Source organism: Pan troglodytes, chromosome 18, assembly GCF_028858775.2.
Source record: "Pan troglodytes isolate AG18354 chromosome 18, NHGRI_mPanTro3-v2.0_pri, whole genome shotgun sequence".
Lineage (NCBI taxonomy): Eukaryota > Metazoa > Chordata > Mammalia > Primates > Hominidae > Pan > Pan troglodytes.
Window position 1 is genome coordinate 44,527,486 of NC_072416.2, and position 24,350 is coordinate 44,551,835.

General features: G+C 34.7%; 1 protein-coding gene across 1 annotated transcript in view; it reads right to left on the reverse strand.

The window, feature by feature from the left end:
- LOC129137333 (coiled-coil domain-containing protein 144A) overlaps nucleotides 1-24,350 on the reverse strand; it is a 99,891-nt gene that overhangs the window by 25,858 nt on the left and 49,683 nt on the right. Inside the window, exons 9-14 of the mRNA XM_009430727.5 lie at nucleotides 23,261-23,300; nucleotides 22,814-22,875; nucleotides 19,640-19,733; nucleotides 10,930-11,000; nucleotides 4,690-5,643; nucleotides 2,860-3,006 (exon numbers count right to left, since the gene is read on the reverse strand). Coding sequence (XP_009429002.4) covers nucleotides 2,860-3,006; nucleotides 4,690-5,643; nucleotides 10,930-11,000; nucleotides 19,640-19,733; nucleotides 22,814-22,875; nucleotides 23,261-23,300 — 1,368 coding nt within the window. The remainder of the gene's footprint in view (nucleotides 1-2,859; nucleotides 3,007-4,689; nucleotides 5,644-10,929; nucleotides 11,001-19,639; nucleotides 19,734-22,813; nucleotides 22,876-23,260; nucleotides 23,301-24,350) is intronic.

A 24,350-nucleotide genomic window follows, 5' to 3' on the forward strand; every position in this document is an offset into this window, starting at 1 on the left:
CAAAAAACACATGAAACAATGCTCATCACTGGCCATCAGAGAAATGCAAATCAAAACCACAATGAGATACCATCTCACACCAGTTAGAATGGTGATCATTAAAAAGTCAGGAAACAACAGATGCTGGAGAGGATGTGGAGAAATAGGAACATTTTTACACTGTTGGTGGGACTGTAAACTAGTTCAACCATTGTGGAAGTCAGTGTGGCAATTCCTCAGGAATCTAGAACTAGAAATACCATTTGACCCAGCCATCCCATTACTGGGTATATACCCAAAAGATTATACATCATGCTGCTATAAAGACACATCACACATATGTTAATTGCGGCACTATTCACAATAGCAAAGACTTGGAACCAACCCAAATGTCCAACAATGATAGACTGGATTAAGAAAATGTGGCACATATACACCGTGGAATACTATGCAGCCTTAAAAAATGATGAGTTCATGTCCTTTGTAGGGACATGGATGAAGCTGGAAACCATCATTCTCAGCAAACTATGGCAAGGACAAAAAACCAAACACCGCATGTTCTCATTCATAGGTGGGAATTGAACAATAAGAACACATGGACACAGGAAGGGGAACATCGCACACCGGGGCCTGTTGTGGGGTGGGAGGAGGGGGGAGGGATAGCATTAGGGATATACTAATGCTAAATGACAAGTTAATGGGTGCAGCACACCAACATGGCACATGTATACATATGTAACAAACCTGCATGTTGTGCACATGTACCCTAAAACTTAAAGTATAATAATAATAAGATAAAAAAGAAATTAAGTACAATTTCCCCTTTACCTTACTTTGAGCCTGTTTGTATGAAGAAGGTGAGACCATCTCATCTTTATTTTGTAACAAAATGCTTCTCCATATCATACAAATTGAGCAAGACATGTTACTGCACAAGGATAGACATAGACCAGCATATTGGAATTGAGAATCCAAAATTAAGTCTGTATGTTTGTGTTCAATTGATTTTCAACAAGAGTTAAAAAGCAAATGAGAAAAGAATAGTATTTTCAACAAATGGTATCATCTCACCAAATGCCATATCTAAACATTTATTCAAAATAGAACAGCTAAATGTGAGAGCTAAAACTATAAAATTCTTAGATGAAGACACAGGCATAAATCTTTGTGACTGCATTTGCCAGTGGTTTCTTAGACATAACACCAAAAGGAAAAATAGATTAACTGGACTTGATCAAAATTTGGAACTTGAACAGGAACCATCAGGAAAGCAAAGAGGAAGGCCATTGAGTAGAAATAAATATTTGAAAATCATGCATCTGATAAGGGACTTACACCTAGGATATAAAAACAACTCTTAAAATTTAGAAATAAAAAACCAATTTAAAAATGGGCAAAGGATTTGAATAGATATTTCTCCAAAGAAGATATACAAATGGTTCATAAGCACATAAAAAGATGCTTAAAGTCATTAGTCATTAGAAGAATGCAAATCAAAACCACAATAAAGTACCACATAGCACTACTAGAATGAAATCTTTTCTCAATCAAAAATATGGAAAATTTTGGCAAGGGTATGAAGACATTAGAACACCCTCACGATGCTGAGAAGAATGTAGAATGGTGCAGCCACTTTGGAAAACAGACTGGCAGCTCCTCAAAGAGTTAACACATGACCCAGCAATTCCACTCATAAGTATAACCCCAACAGAAATGAAAACATATGCAAACACAAGCACTTTTACATAAAAGTTCACGGCAGCTTTGTTAATAACAGTCCAAACTGGAAACAACCCGATGGTCCAACAATTGATGAATGGATAAATAAAATGATTGGTATATTCACACAATGGAATATTACTCAGCAATTAGAAGAAATTAAGTACTGATACCTGCTACCACACAGAAAACCCTTAAAATCGTATGCTAAGTGAAAAAAAAAGTCACAAAAGACCACATATTGTGTGCTTCCACTGATAGAAAACATCCAGAATGGACAAATCTATACAATCAAAGGAGACTGGTGGTTCCCTGGAGCTGAGTAAAAAAGGGGAAACTGGTCAATGATAGCTTAGGGATGCAGAGTTTCTTTTCAGGGTCATAAAAATGTTCTAAAATTGATGGTGGCAATGGTTACACAACTGTGTGAATATACTAAGAAACTGTGAATTGTACACTTTACACAGATGAACTGTATGGTAGGTGAATTGTATCTTAATAAAGTTGTTTTTAAAAATCAAATGGCAGGATTTTGATAAATTTCCTACTTCTCTACTTTGGATTATATACTATACATGATCTGAATATTTCTGTTTTACAATATATTTAAAAGAAACAAAATAGGAAGGAAATGCCTAACATTTCAAGTAGTTTGTAAACTAATCTAAAACATTTGTATTTTGAAGACCAGTATAACAGTCTTTCCTGTACATGTTATCCTGAAATACATGAAATAAATATACAGAGATTCTGTACCCATTCACAAAAGTAAAGATAAGAAATAAGACAATTTTCTGAAATAAACATTATCCTCTGATTTAATCTCGTGTGCCTCATCATGGCAATAGAGAAAAATCACTAAAAATTACTGTTTCACAGAAAAAAAGTCTCTCAACTTTTGTGAGAAATGATGTCTAATTCTCAACTTTTCCTGAAGGTAAATATTATAAGAAAAATATGTACATACTTAAGAGGAAAAATGACAGAATAAAAGTCAAGAGGTTAAGAAATAAGTACATTATAATGATAATAAAATTGCAATAAAATTAATTATAATGAAAACAAAAAAGAAAGCTGTTCACTGAAATTAGTATACTAAAACACTTCATATTATTTAACCAGCTATAGACTAACTGTTGACATGTTACATTTTATACATACTTGACTTCTGATTTGACCTGATTTCCTCTTTGAGGCCTGTGTTTCATCTAAATTAACATAACATGGTGTAGCCTCTAGTGGAGGCTCTGATATAGGTTGTTTTTTAACAGTATCAGCCAGTTCTTGTTGAAGTTGTCTCATAATTTCCTGTAAAGATATTTTTGTTATTGATTTTATGTCACCTTGTTATTAAATGATGGTCATAGAATTTAACTCTAACATAAATACTTTGAAAAATATTACCACATACATTGATTCACCTACTTTTCCACATGTGTAATGAACATTCCTGTTCAATACTGAATTCAGTTAAGGACAGAAAAGGTGTTATTTTCCCACCAAATCAGTATTCTGTAACTTAGACAACAGATACAGCCCATTATACATTCATCACCTAAGTTTGCAATGCTTAATCATCTACTGAAGTCTCAGAAAGAAATGGGTATGTGAGTGAGACTAGTGGTGGTAAATTCTATACTCTGAAATGTTTTCTCTCTTCTTTATTAGAAGTTCAAATCAACTTCACAATTCCTCATTTATTCAATTGCCTGCTCAAATCCTTCCAATAGATTGCTGTATCGAAATAAAACTAAAATTTCAATGGCCTTTGAGGCCCTTGATAATCTTGCCTCCACCTCCCTGATCTCAGCTCCTACACTCTCTCCCCTACTCACTCCATTCCCACTATGTGTGAATCCTGTCACCCCTCGTTAGTTTGAACATGGGGACCCAATGCCAAACAAAGAAATCTCAGATTGCTACAATTATCTTTGTACTGGACAAAGTTATATCCAAATGAAATTAGTCATTGAGTCTTGAAATAAAAATTATGCACAAATTACTTGTAAAAACATTCGAAATAAATTACAAATGCCAGTGGTAAGAGTAAATCAAATATGGTTTTACTGATACTCACATCCGTCCCAAATTATATTTAATTAAAAGTGAATGCCGTCAAAGAGTTGAGAGGTCATGACAATAATGAAATAGTTTCAGATTTAAGTCAAACTGACATGAATAAAAATAAAATTACACCAACTTCAATATATAAGAAGCTCCTGAGGGAAAGTCTTATGAGATACAGCAGTACGCTTCAGTTCACCTGGGAAATCTGGACCTAACTGTCGAAATCACCCACCAAATTGAATCTTAATTTCAAAATATTCATTTCAGGTATGAGCATTTCCATTTATCTGTTTCATCATGGTCTCAAAATGTGGCCACATAAAGACATTAAAATTATTATTTCAGGCCCGTTGCGGTGGCTTACACCTGTAATCCCAGCACTTTTGGAGGTCCAGGTGGGTGGATCACCTGAGGTCAGGAGTTTGAGACCAGCCTGGCCAACATGGCAAAACCCCGTTTCTACTAAAAATAGAAAAATTAGCCGGGCATGGTGGCACGTGCCTGTAATCCCAGCTACTCGTTAGGCTGAGGCAGGAGAATCGCTTGAACCCGGGAAGTGGAGGTTGCAATGAGCAAAGATCGTGCCACGGCACTCCAGCCTGGGCAACAGAATGAGACTCTGTCTCAAATTTTAAAAAAAGGTATTATTTCAGCAGTGTAAGACTACATTATTGATATTAGTCTCTATCTATTAACAACTTGTAACTTAACCTCTCAATGTTTCATAGGTGACACTGTTTCTTTACTCAAAGCATCTTTCCAGTCTAACTTTTTTTGCTGGCATGTTTCTAGGCTGATAAAGCAAATATGTTTATAATACATATATTTTTATATTCAATGAGACTCATCATTTAGCAAAAACCAAATATTACTTTACATTTTCTTTCAAGAAGTTTGAAAAATATTTTCTTTCTCAATACTTACATTTCTTTCTGCTTTCTCTTTTTCATATTTGTACAATCTTTTTTTTATGAAATCACATTTATTGATCAAGTTGTTGTTTTTCTGCTCTAGTAGAAGACTTTGCTCTTCACTCTGAGCTTGATTTTTGACAATAGCATTAAATTGCTCTTGGATATTAATTATTGTCTCTTCTTGATTGTCGGCTTTCTTATAAGCCTCATCCAGTTGCTGTCGAAGTAACAGATTTTCGTTTTGTATTTGAGATAATCTCTCCTCTAGAGATTCTTGCTTTTGAATGTATTTACTCACTTTGTCTTCTTCATTCTGAAACATTTGTTCAATTTCTTTCCTCCGACATTGCAATTGGGTTAGGTCTCTTTGGACATCTTCTAAAACCAATGTCTTTTCCCTTAGAGCATCTTTTGTCTGGTGCCACTTCATTTTGAGGCTTCTGATTTTATTTTCAGCATTAGAAAGTTTTTCAGAAAGCAGCTCATTCTTACCTTTTAGGTCACTCATATCAAAATTCATTTTTTCCTTTAAATGAAACCACTCTTCTCTTGTTCTCTGGAAATCACATTCTACATCTCTTTTTGATGCCTGACTTTGATCACGGTCTTGTAGAGCAGCAGCCAATCTACAACGATATGATTCAATTTCTCTTTCCAGTCTCTCCTGGTTTTGGCTTTTATCCTTCAATTTAAAACTGGGCATTTCATTCTCAGCTTTCAAAATTTCAGGCTGTATACTGTCCTGGAATATCATTGTTGCAAATGTTTCCTCTTTCAGCATCAAAGCATTTTGAAGGAAATCATTCTTTTCTTTCAGAATTTTAATGTCCTCAAGAAAATTCTTTTCCTTTTGCTGGTTCCAATTTTTCAGTGCATCTATTTCCAGTCTTAGCCTTGCAATTTCTTCCTGCAACATGCAATTTTTATGCAACAGATCTTTTTCTTTCTTATGCCCATGAGAAATCTAAATAAACAAAGGAAACTTTTAGCTAACATTCAATACAATGACATTTCATTACTTTCTCTGAAATTAAAGAATATCCTGCACATTTATACAATGAAAGCATTGCCATGAATGAATATCTAACTGGGAAAAAAAAGTTAAATTAAAACTTCAAACCTCATAGAGCATAAATTCTCCAAAGGTCAAAGATTTATTTAAAGACAATGAATCCATAAAAGTAAAAGAGAAACCACTAGAGAATGTGTAAGGTTCCCAGAAATGGAAAAACCTTTCTCAGAACAACAACAAACCCAAAGGCATAAAATAAAAGATTAAAAAAATTTACTACATTAAATATTGGGTTTACACTCTGATATCTAACCTATATACCACCATATACTAAGAGCCTTAGCTCTGCATATATTTGGACAGATGAAATTTCCCAATGTCCTTTAAGCTCCTTTTTCCTGAGAATATTCTACAGATATAGTATTTTTGTACCATTTTTATAGTCAGTTCTAAGAATGACATACGTGCATAAATGCTAAATATAAGCATTTCACTAAGCACTTCTACATATGTCACTGAACTCAATTATCACAATTCTGCAAAGGAGTGGTCAAAAAATAAGCAAGCTGCAGAATTTTCCCTAGGTTTTCTAACTCTACTTCTAGTGCGCCTCCACCAAATCACATTTATTTCTTTAGTATGAATAAATACAAAAAGAAGCTTTTTTATTTCAAAACACCAATAGTAAATAAGATAAAATTATAGAGCTTTGCTTAGAGAGTCATAAAATCATTTCCATTTCAATAACTTCTATTTCCTCTTTATAATGTTTGAAAGAGTAATAAATGTGAAATGGGGGAAATATACTGAACTATTTTACTAGGAACAAAATACATATTAGCAAATTATCACTAGTTTATATTGTGGCATACCATTGTGTTCAAACTCTTTGTACTCAAATTAGACACTATTGGAGCAGACTGTTAATCTTCTCAAAAGTAAAAAGAAGAACACCCAAAATATGGTCTCTGAACTGCCTATACATTTTCTTCTTACCAATCAGTGGAAGTAATAAACTAACCCCTCCATTAATATAAAAATAAGATTAAATAACTTTCAACAACTAGAACATGTTTTGTTAGTAGCAAGGGTTTTGACATTATAGAAAGATCATTAATTCCTATGGAAAGTATCAAATGCTTCTGCTTTTCATGAGGGCAATATGAATATCACTACTTGACCATTGCAGACAAATGGCATTAAATTAAGAGAACATCATTTTATTCAGTGGGCCAAAGGCCAGAACCACCACCACCACCTCATAAAAGACAAAGACAAAAATTGTCTTCTTCCTTCTTTACAACTTGGATTTTAAACAGCCAGATTTAGAGGATGCGACATTGTGGGGCTTCAGGAACAGAAAGGAAGCTTCACCCTTTGTGCACTAAGCTATTCTTTTCCCCACTGCCTTTTATCTTTCTTTTTTATCTGTCTAGAACTCAGCTTTCTACTTTAAAATCATATACTAAATTTTTGGCTGAGGATTTATGCTACTTATATAAAAATATCATATATGCCATAACTCACCATACTCTATCAAACAATAGAATGTAGAGGTCTGACTCAACAGAAACATGTGAGAGTTATTAAAAATATGTGAAAGTATATATACTTCTCAAAAATATTTAAAATGCTTATAATATAATTATATGTTGCAAGAGTTGCAGTTAAACAGATACACTACAAAACATGAAAGCACAAGAAACAGTTTCATTGGCCAGGAATATTTCTTACAACTCTCAAGACTAATACATTTTTATCTCTCTTTTCAGTTATTTCTTCCTTCCCATTGTATTCCCATTTTATTGCTAAACACATCTCGTCTTTATGTAAATAGAAGGGACAACCCTAGGGCTATAATTTTAAGCAATTTTCTTTATGCTCATCCTGGTTCTGAAGGACATAGGCATATGGATAAATTAGTTTATGATTTCTTATACCACTTGGAAAACTTAACAGACTTTGCTTGATCAAGGTACAAAGATTAGAGAAAGTTTTTCTGAACTTCTATCATTTAGATAGCAGAAATAATCTATTTCTATGTACAATTACAGATTTAGATAACCCTATTTTACACATGAGTTTCTCATCAGTAGTAACTCAGAATGGATCAGATAATTGATAAAGAGAAAAAACAAAGAGTAGCAACAAGTAAACCTCCAGGAACTCTACTTGTAATATGTCTACTTCATTCTTAAACCTTTGCATATCTTGCTGTCATTTTCCTTGTAGATATATTTTTGATGTTCTGTCATGATGTAGTGGTAAAGAACTCACATTTTCTAATTCAGGCACCATGATTTTATAGTTGCTAGCACTGAGACTGTCACAGAATGGCTTCTAGAACAAGTCCTGTATTGCTTTTATTTTCTTCTAAGTGTCTATATCTGCAGAAATACTGTGGCTCTTTTTTTTTTTTTTTTTTTTTTTTTGAGATGGAGTGTCGCTCTGTCGCCCAGGCTGGAGTGCAGTGGTGCGACTCGGCTCACTCCTTTAATTTGAATCATGTTTTATCTCTCTGGAGGGGGTACCCCATGAATCTAAAAAACATTTTGGATCACTAGGTAGAGGCATATGCCTGATGTCTAATTTAGTGCCTCATGGTATCTTGGTCATATTTTTTCGTCATTTGCATATCAAAGTCTTGACTTTCTTTCACTTCCATTGTAACAACTTCTGGGTCCCTTGCTTTCTTTTTTTTCTTTTTTTTTTTTTTTTTTTTTTGAGGAGTCTCGCTCTGTTGCCCAGGCTGGGGTGCAATGGCACGATCTCGGCTCACGGTTCCTTGCTTTCTTAGAGTCTCTATCATTATAAAAATTCTCCTCATCTATGTTAAAAACATGTTCATTATCTGGTTTGTTATTTTCACAGTCTAATTTATTTTCATTTAAATAAAGCTTAAAAGATGCCTGGCAAACATGTACCAAAAACCCAGAACATGAATGAGATATACACATATTTTTGAGACTGGGTTCCATGTGTTCAACAAAATGCCTGGAAGGCTACAAAGACAGACACTCCAGATGCATCTTTTTCCCTCACAAGTATATTATTTGTCAAATTAGAAGGAATTTCCTTTATGTTTGCTTCTCCTTTTGAGCTATCATGGAGTGGCTTCAGAAAAAGCAGTAATTTGTATTTTTCGCAGATTTCACCAAACCTCTGATTTAACTCATTTGTGAGAAGTTTTAATTTATTTTCCCACTCTAATTTGCCTCATTTAATACACATTTCCTCAGACTTTTACACAAAACAGTCCTGAATATACAGACATATCCTCTCTATCCAATCCTTATTTTATTCTTGTTCTTGAGATATTTTTGGCAGATGCAAAAGGGGAAGATTAATTTGTTTTGTTTCTCAGAAGTTATCTTTGTCAGAGTGCATGTTTTTGTTTTTATTTATTTTTTATCATACATATAATCTGGTTTATTTTCATGAATATCTTTCTAAGGCAATGGGTAATTTCTCCAAGGTCATAATTAATGATTACATACAATTTCGCTCATATACTCTATTTTATCGGACTATCATTTACTTAGTTGCCTACTATTGGGCATGCTATTGTTTCTAACATTTCATTATTATTAATAGCACAAAGCAAAAATGAATTGTAAAAATTGGTTGTAAATAAAAATGAAATGCATTTTGAACTGTAAAAAAAAAAAAAAAACCTTCCAACATTTAAACACAGACAAAATAGACTCAGAACAATTTTGAAAAAATTCCCCCAGGTGCACCAGTTACCAATACCATCTGCTATACATATTCATTTTCAAACAATTAATTGTCATGGTCTCACTCTGTTGCATAAGTTAAGAGTGCAGTGGTGCAAACGTGGCTCATTGCAGCCTCAACCTCCTGGGCTCAAGTGATCCTCTCATCTCAGCCTCCCATATAGCTGGAAACACATGCACATACTACCATGCTTAGCTAATTTTTTTAAAAAATTTTGTAGAGATGGGGCGTCACCATGCTGCCTAGGCTGGTCTTGAACTCCTGGGCTGAAGCAATCCTCCCACCTCAGCCTCCCAAAATACTAAGATTACAGGCATTAGCCACTGCGCCCAGCAGGGAGCATGTTTTTAAAATAACTTTATTCTCAATAAAGTATAAAGAAAAAAATTTAATTAAAATTAAAATTTAATTGTTAAACTTCTTCATGTATGTTTAGCTTCTCCCAAATCACAGGGAGAAGTAAAAAGTAATTTGCCTTAGCTAAAACTGCAAGAAAAAAACAAACCAGCAAACTTAACTTTGGCACTGTTGTTTGGACTAAATTCATTTTGTGTTATATCTACCAAAACATGAATTAGCAGATGGTTAGTAGTGTTACAAAAGTGTCCTCACTTGAAAAGATTTTACCTCAGCATACACTAATTAGTGAGCACATGCGGTGCATTTAAGTACTTTTTCTAAAGATTACTAACTGGACTGTAGGCAAACTTTGTTAGAAGCCAAAATCAATACAAATCAGAAAGAAAAGCAAATTCTCAAATTATAATTCAAATTATATTCTGTAATATGACACTCTGATGTATCCAGTTAAGTCTGCTTAAGTCCAGTTCTAATATATTCTAATATCCACCAATGATGATGGATTAAAAATTTTATACTATTTACTGACTTCCTGCATTGAAATAAGTTAGAAAGTTATTGTTCATATCCTAATACCAAAGGTCCCATTCTGCAGAGTATGGTTCTCTTAATAAACAGTTAGGTTGATTTTATGACCCAGGTTTCTTCCTAAACATGACCTGAAGTCAATGAGAGACCATGAGGCAGAATACATCTTTAACCTTGGCATTAGTGACTGGCAATATAAAACTGCACATTTTGAACCACTGGCCATCATGACTCCTTTAACATGAATCCAACTCAATGGCCATCACCCTTAAATTGTTCATAACTTCTGTCGCTCAATAATATGATTTAATAATTCATGTTACTTTCTTCATCATGCAAACATGTTAATAGAGATGAAAGAGTAAAGAAAATTTTGAAAATGTTTTCTCTCTATTCCAAGGGTAAAGATGAGCTATAAGTTACTATAGATTTTAAAAATCTTTTAAGTTTTATAACTAGTTAAAATGTATTTAAAATTCAATACTAAATAGTAAATTAGAATCTATTGTTATCAAAGGCTAATCTGAAAGGTAATTTCATTTGGACTACCCTACATTATTAAAGCAAAGAACATAATAGTCAACAAGAAATTTAAATGAAATTGTTGTATACTTGTAGCTCGTTGTTTTCACTTTCTTCAAGTCTTTCTTGCTCTTCCTCTGATATCACTGCTAAGACTTGTTCTGCTGAAAAAATTATACATTTAGTTAAAATGAACTACTCACAACAGTTAGATTAAACTATAGGCTTTATGAAAACAGATTAGAACTAATATTTCATTTTATTTTATAAGTTGTGAATTTAAAGGAAGCTTAATCTTTAGCAGGATATTTACTTCTTTAATAAATACTCCTAAGTCTTAAAACTTCAAGAAACCACCTGGGGAGACACTAGATGTCACCAGGTTGAAGATAAACACACATGTCAAACATTCACTCACAAATGTATCTACCAAACATAAATAAAGAAAACCAACACAAAGAAAATAAAATTTTAAAATGTGAGCCCTGGGGCCTTAAGTGAACATTGGTGGTACCCCAGCAGGACTCCTCCTAGGTCTGTGGTGGTGGTGGACATGGGAAGAGATTCCTCTGCCTGGGGAAACGGGAGGGAAGAGTGGAAAGGACTTTGTCTTGTGGTTTCAGTGCCAGCTTAACTGCAGTAGAATACAGCACCAGGTAGACTTCTAAGGTTTCCAACTTCAGGCCCTGGCTCCCGGACAGTATCTGTGGCCCCACCTGGGGCCTGAAGGGACTCTCACTGCCCTGAATGGAAAGACATAAGACTGGCTGACTTCACCACCAGCTGATTGTGGAGCCCTACAGGCTTGAACAGTCTGATGCAGTGAAATCCCAGTGATGGTGGACACAGAGGTGCTTATATAAATCCTCCCCCAGCCCCAGGCAGCACAGAGACAGACTCCATTTGTTTAGGAGATAGTAAGGGAAGAGAACGAGAGTTTATGTCTGGTAATTCAGAGACTTCTTCCAGCTCTTATTGAACAACCACCAAAAGCATGTCTCTGTGAGGCTGCAAACATGACAGAATTACTGGGCTTAGGGTCCCTGACCCCTAATGCAGATATGGGTGCAGTGACCAAAAGCATAGACACTGTACCCAAGTCCCTTTGAGTACTTGGAAAGCCTTCCCAAGAAGGATGAGTGCAAACAAGTCCAGACTGTGAAGATTACAATAAACACAAAGCTCTTCAATGCCCAGACACAGACAATCATCCACAAACATAAAGACCATCCAGGAAAACATGACCTCACCAAGTGAACTAAATAAGGCACCAGGGGCCAATTCTAGAGAGACAGAGATATATGACCTTTCAGACAGGTAATTCAAAACAGCTGTGTTGAGGAAACTCAAAAACATTCAAGATAAGACAAAGAAAAAAATTCCAGAACTCTATCAGATAAATTTAGCAAAGAGATTGAAATAATTAAAAAGAATCAAGAAGAAATTCTGAAGGTGAAAAATGCAATTGATGTACTGAAGGATGCATGAGTCCCTTAATAGCAGAACTGATCAAGTAGAAGACAGAACCAGTGAGCCTGAAGATAGGCTACTTGAGAAAACACAGTCAGAAGATACAAAAGAAAAAGGTATAGAAAAGAATGAAGCATGCCTACAAGATCTAGAAAATAGCCTAATAAAGCAATTCCAAGAGTTAATGGCCTTAGCGAGGAGGAAGTGAGATAGATGGGAGAAGAAAGTTTATTCAAAGAAATACAAAGTTCTTCCTAAACCTCAAGAAATATATCAATATTCAAGTCCAAGAAGGTTAGAGAAAACCAAGCAGATTTAACCCAAAGAAGGCTACCTCAAGGAACTTAATAATCAAACTTACAATGATCAAAAATAAAGAAAGGGTCATTTATCCCTGCATCAAGCAAAGAGAAACAAATAACATACGATGGAGCTGCAATACAACTGGAAGTAGACTTTTTGGTGGAAAGCTTATGGGCCAGGAGAGAGTGGCATGACATATTATGACACATATTTAAAGTGCTGAAGGAAAAACACTTTTATCTTAGAATAGTATATCCAGTACAAATGTCTTTTAAATATGAAGGAGAAATAAAGATTTTCCCAGACAAACAAAGGCTGAGAAATTTAATCAATACCAGACCTGTCCCACAAGGAATGCTAAAGAGAGTTCTTCAATCTGAAACAAAAGAATGTTAATGAGCAATAAGAAACAACCTGAAATCAATGAATCTTACAAAACTCACTGATAATAGTTAGTACACAGACAAACATAGAATATTACAACACTTTAATTATGGTGTGTAAACTACTCCTATCTTAAGTAGATTTGAAATCCTCATAGTAACCTTAAATCTAAAAACATACAATGGATACACACACACACACAAGCAGGAAATTAAAACATACCAACAGAGAAAATCACCTTTACTAAAAGGAAGACAAGAAGGAAGAGAAGACTACAGAATGATTAGAAAATAAATTACAAACTAACAGGTGTAAGTCCTCACTTATCAATAACAACATTGAATATAAATAACTAAACTCTCCAATCAAAATACATAAATGGAATGAATGAATTAAAAATAAACAAGACCCAATGATCTTTTGCCCACATATAGACTGAAAATAAAAACATGACATAAAAAAAAAAGACTTTTAAAGCCCTATGAGGAGGATATATTAGTAAATAAAACAAATTCCTTGCTCTCAAAAAAAAAAAAAATGACATATGATATTCCCTGCCAATGAAAACTAAAAAAGAGAATCAGTAGCTATATACCTATATCAGACAAAATAGACTTCAAGAAAAAAACTTCAAGAGACAAAAAAGGGAACTGTATCATGATAAAGGGGTCATTTTAGCAAAAGGATATAACAATTTTAAATATATATGCACCCAACACTGGAAAACTTAGATAAATAAAGCAAATGTTACTAAAGCTACAGAGAAAGAGAGAACACACCCTCAATACAATATTAGCTGAAGGCTTCAATACCCCACTTTCAGAATTTCACAGATCATCCAGATAGAAAATCAACAAAGAAACATCAGACTTAATCTGCCCTATAGGCCAAATGGACCAAATAAATGTTTACAGAACATTTCATCCAATGGCTGCAAAATACACATTCTTCTTCTCAGTACGTGGATCATTCTCAAGAACAGGCCATATGTTAGGCCAAAAAACAAGTCTTAAAACCCTCAAAAAATAGAAACTATCAAGTATCTTGTGGGACCACAATGGACTCAAACTAAAAATCAATAACAAGAGGAATTTTGGAAACTACACAAGCACATGGAAATTAAATAACATGCTGCTGAATAACCTGTGAGTCAATGAAGAGATTAAGAAAATAAATTGAAACTTTTTCTTAATAATGGAACAAGAACCAAAACCTATATGATATTGTGAAAGCAGTGCTAACAGAGATGAGTACAGCTATGAGTGCCTGCATCAAAAAGGAGACAAAACATTAAGTAAACAACCTAACGTTGCATCTTAAAGAATTAGAAAAGCAAGATCGAACCAAACCCAAAGGTAGCAGAAGAAAAGAAATAACAAAGATCAGAACAGAAATAAATGAAATTAAAGCAAACAAAACAACACAAAAATCAACATAACAAAAACTTGATTTTTTGAAAAGTTACATAAAATTGACAAACCTTTAGTCAGACTAAGAAAAAAGAGAGAAGACCCAAATAAATAAAATCAGAGATGAAAAAACAGTCATTCAAAAACAAGCAATCGGGAAAGGATTTCCTATTTAATAAAAGGTGCTAGGAAAACTGGCTAACCATATGCAGAAAACTGAAACTGGACCCCTTTCCTTACCTTATACAAAAGTCAACTGAAGATGGATTAAACACTTAAATGTAAAACCCAAAACTATAAAAACCCTAGAAGAAAATCCAGGCAATACCATTCAGAAAGTAGGTATGGGCAAGAATTTTATGACGAAATCACCAAAAGCAATTGCAACAAAAGCTAAAATTGACAAATGGGATCTAATTAAACTAAAGAGCTTCTGCACAGCAAAAGAAACTATCATCAGAGTGAACAGGCAACCTACAGAATGGGAGAAAATTTTTGCAATCTACCCACCTGACAAAGGTCTAATATCCAGAATTTACAAGGAACTTAAACAAACTTACAAGAAAAAAAACAACCCCATCAAAACGTAGGCAAAGAACATGAACACACACTTCTCAAAAGAAGACATTTATGCAGCCAACAAACATATGAAACAAAAGCTCAACATCACTGATCATTAGAGAAATGCAAATCAAAACCACAATGAGATACCATCTCATGCCAGTCAGAATGGCGATTATTAAAAAGTCAAGAAACAACAGATGCTGGCAAGGCTGTGGAGAAATAGGAACACTTTTACACTGTTGGTAGGAAGGTAAATTAGTTCAGCCCTTGTGGAAGACAGTGTGGCGATTCCTCAAGGATCTAGAACCAGAAATACCACTTGACCCAGCAATCCCATTACTGGGTATATACTCAAAGGAATATAAATCATTCTTTTATAGAGCTACATGCACATTTATGTTTATTGCAGCATTATTCACAATAGCAAAGACATGAAACCTACCCAAATGCCCATCAATGATAGACTGGGTAAAGAAAATGTTGTATATATATGCCATGAAATATTATGCAGCCAGAAAAAGGAATGAGATCGTGTCCTTTGCAGGGACATGGATGAAGCTGGAAGCCATCATCCTCAGCAAACTAACACAGACACAGAAAGCCAGATATCTCATGTTCTCACTCATAAGTGGGAGTTAAACAATGAGAACACATGGACACAGGGAGGGGAATAACACACACTGGGGCCTCTCAGCGGGAGGATGGGAGGGAGTGCATCAGGACAAATGGCCAATGCATGCAGGGCTTAATACTTAGGTGACAGCTTGATAGGTGCAGCAAGCCACTGTGTCACACATTTACCTATGTAACAAACCTGCACATTCTCCACATATATCCCAGAACTTAAAGTAAAATTAAAAAAAAAATAAAGGAAAAGCAGTCATTACAACTGATTCTGTAGAAATTCAAAGATTGTTAGAGGCTACTGTGAAAAACTATATGCCGATAAATTGGAAAACCTATAATAAATGATTAAATCCCTAGACACACATGACCCACTGAGATTAAACCATGAATAAATCCAAAACCTGAACAGACTAAGAATAAATAATGAGATTGAAGCCAGCAAAGTTTAGGGGACCCAGCGAAGTCTCCCAGCAAAGCCTAGGACCTGATGGCTTCACTGCTAAATTTTACCAAATATTTGAAGAAGAAGTAATACCAATGCTACTCAAACTATTCTGAAAGACAGAAGAGAAGGGAATAATTCCAAACTCATTATACAATGCCAGTATTACCCTGATACCAAAATGAGACAAAGACACATCAAAAAAAGAAAACTACACATCAATATCTCTGATAAACATTGATGCAAAAAATCCTCAACCAATACTAGCAAAACAAATTCAACAACACATTTCAAAAATTATTCTTCATAACCATGTAAAATGTATCTCATGAATGAAAAGATGATTCAATATATGCAAATCAATCAATGTGATATAGCATATCAATAGAATGAAGAATAACAATCATATGATCATTTCAACTGATACAAAAAAAAGCATTGGGTAAAAATGCAGTATCCCTTTATAGTAAAAACCCTCAAAAAACTGGGTATAGAAAGAACATACCTCAACACAACAAAAGTCATATACAACAGACCCATAGCTAGTATCATAATAGGGAAATCCTGAAAGTCTTTCCTCTAAGATCTGGAACATGACAAGAATGCCCACTGTCACCAATGTTATTCAACATAGTACTGGAAGTTCTAGCTAGAGCAACTAGACAAAAGATAGAAATGAAGAACATCTAAATAGGAAAGGAAGAAGTCAAATGATATAATAATATAATCTTATGTTTGGAAAACCTAAACACTTCATTAAAAAACTATTAGAACTGATAAATTCAATAAAGTGGCCGGATGCAAAGTCAACATACAAAAATCAGTAGCATTTTTAGATGCCAAAAGTGAACAATCTGAAAATAAAATCAAGGAAGTAATTTATCTCATTTACAAGAGCTAAAAATAAAATTAAATACCTAAAAATTAACATAATCAAAGAAGTGCAAGATCTCTACAATGAAAACTGTAAGTCTTTGGTGAAAGAAAATGAACAGGACACCAAATAATGAAAAGATATTTCATTTTCATAAACTGGAAGAATCAGTATTTTTAAAATGTTCATACTACCCGAAGCAATCTACAGATTCAATGCAATCCCTATCAAAATACCAATGACATTCCTCACAGCAATAGAAAAAAACTGTCCTAAAATGTATATGGAACCACAAAAGACCCAGGATTGCCAAAGCTATCTAGAGCAAAAAGGAAGAAACTGGAGGAATCACATTACCTGACTCCAAATTATACTGCAGAGCTATAGTAACCAAAACAGTACGGTACTGGCATAAAAACAGACATATAGACTAACACAACAGAATAAAGAAGCCAGAAACAAATCCACATACCTACAGTGAACTCATGTTTGAGTTCATACACTGGGGAAGAAGAACATACACACTAGGGAAAAAGATAGGCTCTTCAATAAATGGTGCTTGGAAAACTGGATATCCATATGCAGAAAAATGAAACTAGACCTCTATCCCTCACCATATACAAAAAGCAAATCAAAATAGATTAAAGACTTAAAACTAAGTGCTCGAGCTATAAAACTACTAGAAGAAAACATTGGGGAAACTCTCCAGGACATCATTGTGGGCAACAATTTTTTGAGTAATATCCTACAAGCACAGGCAACAAAAGCAAAAATAGACAAATGGGATCACATCAAGTTAAAATGCTTCTGTACAGCAAAGGATACAATCAACAAAGGGAACAGACAACCCACAGAATGGGAGAAAATATTTGCAAGCTACCCATCTGACAAGGGATTAATAACCAGAATACACAAAGAGCCCAAATGACTATATGGGAAAAAATCTAATAATTCAACTTAAAAATCGGCAAAAGATCTGAATAGACATTTCTCAAAAGAAGACATACAAATGGCAAACATGCATATGAAAAGTTTCTCAACATCATTGATCATCAGAGAGATGCAAATCAAAACTATAATGAGATGTCATCTCACCCCAGTGATCATGACTTATAGCCAAAAGAAAGGCAATAACAAATGCTGATAAGGATGTGGAGAAAAGGGAAACCTTGTATGCTGTTGGTGGGGATGTAAATTAGTACAACGACTATGAACAATAGTTTGGAGGTTCCTCAGAGTACTAAAAATAGAGCTACCATATGATCCAGCCATCTCACTGCTGGGTATATACCCAAAAGAAAGGAAATTAATGTATCAAAGAGATATCTGCACTCCCATGTTTATTGCAGCACCATTCACAATAGCCAAGATTTGGAAGCAGCCTATGCCTTTCACAACAGACAAATGGATAAAGAAATTGTGCTACATATACACAATAGAGTACTAATCAGCCATGAAAAACAATTACATCCTGTCATTTGCAACAGCATAGATGGAACTGGTGGTCATTATGCTGACTGAAATAAGCAAGACACAGAAGAACCAACTTTGCATATTCTCATTTATTTTTGAAAACTAAAAATTAAAACAATTGAACTAATGGAGATAGAGTATAATAATAATTACCACAGGCTGGGAAGGGTGGTGGGGCAGTGTTGGGGGAGGATGAGGTGATGGTTAATGGGTGCCAAAAAATAGAATGAATAAGATCTAGTATTTGACAGCTCAACAGTGTGACTAAAGTCAATAATAACTTAATTGTACATTTAAAAATAACTAAAACAGTATAATTATATTGTTTTTAACACAAAGGATAAATCCTTGAAGTGATGGATATCCTATTTACTGTGATATGATTATGATACATTGTATGCCTGTATCAAAATATCTCATGTACTCCATATCTACACCTACCTTGTACCCAAAAAATTAAAAATTAAAAATATACTTAAAAATTTAGTAGAAACATCCCTACATAGTAATGCAGTATACTATTCTCTGCTTCATGGTAGTACCTTATTGATGATTTCCAAAATGACTGTTTACACTTTTATCGATGTGCACCCTGTTCCTAATATCTGAAATGTTTTCCTTTACTATTCTGACAAATTTATTTTCTTCTTTTAAAACAGGTGGCTATGTGAAGTCTTCCTTGATTCTGGTGATTTTTTTAATTAATATCTTTATTCCCCAGATAACCAGGTGTCTCCTTCCTTGGGGCTGCCTTAGTATTTTATTAATTTTTCTACTGAATCTTTACCACCTGAACTGTACATTATTGCTTTACATGAATGTCCCCTTTGCTCCTACACAATAGGGGACAACTTGCAAATCATCTTTGTATAAACAGCCTTTATATATTTTACTCAGCAATTATTTATGGAGTCCTGCTATATGTCAGGCACTAGGGCTTAAAGAATGAAAATGAAGCATATAGAAAAAATACAAAAAATTAGCCACGCATGGTGGTGTGTGCCTGTAATCCCAACTACTTGGGAGGCTGAGGCCGGACAATCGCTTGAACCTGGGAGGCAGAGGTGGCAGTGAGCCGAGATTGCACCATTGCACTCCAGCCTGGGCAACAAGAGTGAAATTCCATCTCAAAAAAATAAAAAAAAAAAAAGAAGTCATTTTAAGAAGTTTTCTCTGGCTATTAGAATATACTAGTGCTCCTGTTTTTAAAGAGACATACTGTCAATCGACTTATTCTATGACTACAGTTTTTACCTTCTTCTTGCCCATTTACTACATATTTTGTCTTACAGTCTGTAGCCCCAGATACATGACTGCCACCATTCTCTGCGTGATTCTTGGAGATCTTCTGTAAAAATTAATAACAACAATGAGTTTCAAGAAGATGAAAAAGAAGTAGTAGTTACATAAAGATTTCCCAAATACTTTCTTTTAAAGAAGGTGTTTTTCATTCAGATAACTTCAAAATAAGAAAAGCATGTGTTGGGAACCTAAATTATTCAATAGAGAACCTTACATAGATAGGCTGTCTAAATCAAACTTATTTTTTATCTTCACAGGGCTACTACCTCTGCACACCCAGACTAAAAGCCTACAAGAAATATATTCACAGACCAAATAATAACTTACGTGCATATTGCAGCAAGAGACTAACTTCATAATTCCTAACTCCACCCTACATTCCCAACCAAAAATAAAAGACCATTTAAAATATGACATAACACACTTGGTGTTACACTTAAAGCATTAAATATTTAAATATTTAATACTAAATATTTAAAAGATTTCTAGTTACAGAAAATGTAAATGTTAAGACAGCACAATAAGAAACATGTGGCGTACATCATGTTGCGTTTAAACAGAACATGGTAGAAGCTCCTTCATTTAGATAAACAAGGGCTTGGAGAAATCTACACAGTCTTTGATATTTTTACTGATAGAAAAAATGGTTGAATACAACCACAAAGCAATGAGAAAACCTTTAGTTTATGTCTATATATAAGTAAGCAAATATTAGATATAGTAAGCAACACTCTCCCAATAAAAAAAAAACTTCAACAAAGTATATCAAGCCTTAGTATAAAAAGCAGAACAAGGCTGGGCGCGGTGGCTCATGCCTGTAATCTCAGCACTTTGGGAGGCCGTGGCGGGTGGATCACCTGCAGTCTCAAACTCCTGTTGGAGACCCACCAGGCCAACATGGCAAAACCCCACCTCTACTAAAAATATAAAAATTAGCTGGGTGTGGTGGCATGCTCCTGTAATCCCAGCTACTCCGAAGGCTGAGGTAGGAGAAGCCCCTGAACCCGGGAGACGAAGATTTCAGTGAGCCAATATCACGCCATTGCACTCCAGCCTGGGCGAGAAGAGTGAAACTCCATCTCAAAAAAAAAGAAGCAGAACAAGAACATTCAGAACATTCATTTGTGAAGCATTTAAAATGTGCCAGGCAACTTAATTTCACATTTTCTTTTCTACACATTATACTAATAAAAATAATGATGATGATGAAGATGATGGTAACCCCACTTTCTGGTCATTCCAGGATGTTAACAAGAACATGATGAACAGATGAGATCCATTGTTTCCTCTCTGTCCAGAATGTCCTCCTCCTAGACTTTCCCATGGCTGGCTCCTTTCATCCTTTAGTTGACAGTTTCAATGTCACATGCGGAAACATCTCCTCTGACTATAGAACTTTACTGCCACTCCCATCCCCATGCTAACTACAAACCTCTCCAATAATCTCTGTCTTCTCCGTTTTCTTTATAGGAAGCACATTCAACTTATAAGACTGGGTTATTTACTTGTTTTTCTCTTCTTGCTGCTGTAACCTAAGCCCCCATCATCGATATTCAGTCTCTAGTTGCCTAGCAGAGTTGGTGCTCAACAGCAGAAATTCACTCAAGGTCAAAACACTTAAATATCCATGGGAATGTCTCAAGCACCAAACCACTAGATTCCTAGAAGAGTTCTCTAGTAATAGTTTGCTGAAACTCCATGTTCCCCAAACTAGAAATCCACATGCCCACTCTGACTTTCCCAAACTTTTCTTGATGCTATTGTCATTTTATTGTCCTCCGAGTTTACATGAAGCATCCTCAATACTTATTGAGCCACCTGTGGATCACTTTATTATACTTTATATAATACTTATTGAATTATAATACTTATTGAATACCCCTGTGGATCACTTTATTATACATTAGTGTACACACTTTCAAGTTTACAAAATGCTTTCCAATTTTTTAGCACATTTGTTCATTACACATGCCTAAGAGGTACATACTAGTACCCTTTTTATGAAGGGCATCACTCGACATTCAAATAGGTTAAATAATTTTTACCAGAAATTCATAGCTAGTAAGTAAAAGCACCAGGATAACAACATGTCTTTTGACCAACTTGGTGCTGGTATCACAATACAGCTACTGCTTCTAAGAAGCCAGGCCCCTTCATCTCTTTCTACTGTTGTCACCTTAGAATAGTCTTCATTTACCATAAAGGTACTCAATGTTTTCTTTTTTAAAATATGATTTCTACTTAATAAAACACCACTAAACCAAACTACTGTGTTTATAGCTTCACTTATTTACAACTCCCCATGCTTTTGCTTCTTCTGAAATTTTTTTGCAGATCTATACTAGTCAATCCAAACATGGTAGTATTTTAAGTCCCAGGCATTGTCTTTTCAGGTTTCAAGTTGTACAAAACTACAGTCCAAACTCTTTCTCTCTGAATCTCATTAGCACTTTTACACATCCAGGTAGAACATAGAATCATGCATTCAGCCATATATCGACATGGAACAATTTTTTAGTTTCTAGATAAACTTAACTTTAGAGCCCAAACTGATTCCTTGTGACTTCTAACCCTGATATTTTTTACGCTATATGACACTGGCTTTTTACACGAATCCTCCAAATTAACAGAATTGTACTATGCAGCAGTGATATACTTTGTACATAACTACTGTACTAATTATGGGCTGATAATGGAAGAATATAAATTTTTTGAGATGGAGTCTTGCTTTGTTGACCAGGCCGGAGTGCAGTGGCACGATCTCAACTCACTGCAACCTCCACCTTCTGGGTTCAAGTGATTCTTCTGCCTCAGCCTCCTGAGTAGCTAGGATTACAGGTGCACACCACCACATCTGGCTAATTTTTGTATTTTTTTTAGTAGAGACTGGGTTTTGCCATCTTGACCAGGCTGGTCTCAAACTTCTGACCTCTGGTGATCCATCCGCCTCAGCCTCCCAAAGTGCTGGGATTACAGGCGTGAACCACCTTGCCTGGCCAGAAAATAATTATTTATGGGCATATGCAGAGGTGCAAAAGTGAAGTGAAAGCATTCTCTTTTATGTTGTAATATCACTGAATGCTTATTTTCTAAAATAATAACTGCAGCAATAACAATAGATAATACCTTGCTGTCCAAATGTGATTGCATGTCTTCCTTTTGTCCTGATTTTACTGTGAATGGCATATCTATAAAATGTTATACACAGACACATTCATGAGAAAATTTATCACTATGAATTTTATATACCTATAGAAGTTTGTCTTCACCCATAAATATTTCAGTGAAACAAAAGTAATAACAAAAAGAAAAAGAAAAAGAATTTCAGGGAATTGAGGAATTGAAGTAGTTTTAGGAAAAAGTTGGTAGTATAAAGAAAGAAAAAAATTGTGGAAAAGAAATGAATATTATGTTTGGATCTATATAGTTCGGTGGTTTTTCTATTGAAAATACTTACTATACACTGTTTTTCAGAGATATTCACTAACTTACCACCTCGAATATTTTTGAATCAAAATTAAATGTTTTCATTATTTGTGTGCTCTTGTGGAGCACTCTCAATAATACCCATACCATTTTGTCGTTTTCCATTTGCTGGCTCTGTTGCTTTCTCCTATTAAAAAGAAAAGAACAGCAACTTCAGAAAACATTGTATTTACTCACTCACCCACTCTGTCAGTAAGACAAAAAAAATGTGCTGTTTATCAAATCATAAGCAGTATTTGGGGAGAAGCTAAAAATATAAATAAAAGTCAGATCCTGCCTTATATTTCAGTGAGGGTAGAGATATATAAAAGGTAATAAAAACAGAAAAGTGTAATCCATGAGTTCTACAACTAAAGTGAATAAAGTAAGTACAGGCACAAGGAAGAGAACAATCAGTTCTACTTGGGAAGCTCAGGAAATGCTGCAAAGATAGAGCCATATTTTGAAACATAGACCAAGTACACAGTGAGGGTAGGAAGGGTTTCTAGACAGAGAAGCATGCTCAAAAGAAGCATGCACGAAATGACAGGGCAAATGAAGGGTACCAAAATAATGCAGTAAAAGTGGAACATAGTCAGAGGGAATGGAATGGAGAGATAAAATGGGAGAATCAGGCCAAACCACAAGATATGGGCCACACTAGAGTGTGAACTTACCCCATCATGCAATGGGGAACAATTCAAAAGCAGATGAGTTATATATCATTATAAATATATTTTATGAAAGTCACCTTGGCAGCAACAAAAAGATAGAGATGAACATGGTGTGGGGAAGATTAAGAGTATTTCAAAATTATGAGTCAGAGAGTGAATTATGATAATGAGATATAAAAAATGCTTACCAGGTAGAAAATATAGAATTTGCAAGGGACTGAACTGATGATTTGAGAAAGGGCTGAAAGGTAGAAATTTTCCTGCTTCATTGTTTCAGTGCTACTTACTAGGTGTTATTTCCTAGGATGATGAAACCAGATGACAGAGTAGATTACAAAACATCAGGAAAGGGTCAAGGACAATGTCTTCAGTGTGGGACATAACAAATTTGAGGCACCCAGAAAGCAAGAGTGGATGACCTTACTCAGGAAAAGCACATAATGTGAAGAAGAGGAATATTTTTAAATTATACTAAACTCAGAATTAAATCATGCAAAACTATACACTTTTCTGAAATTTTGAAA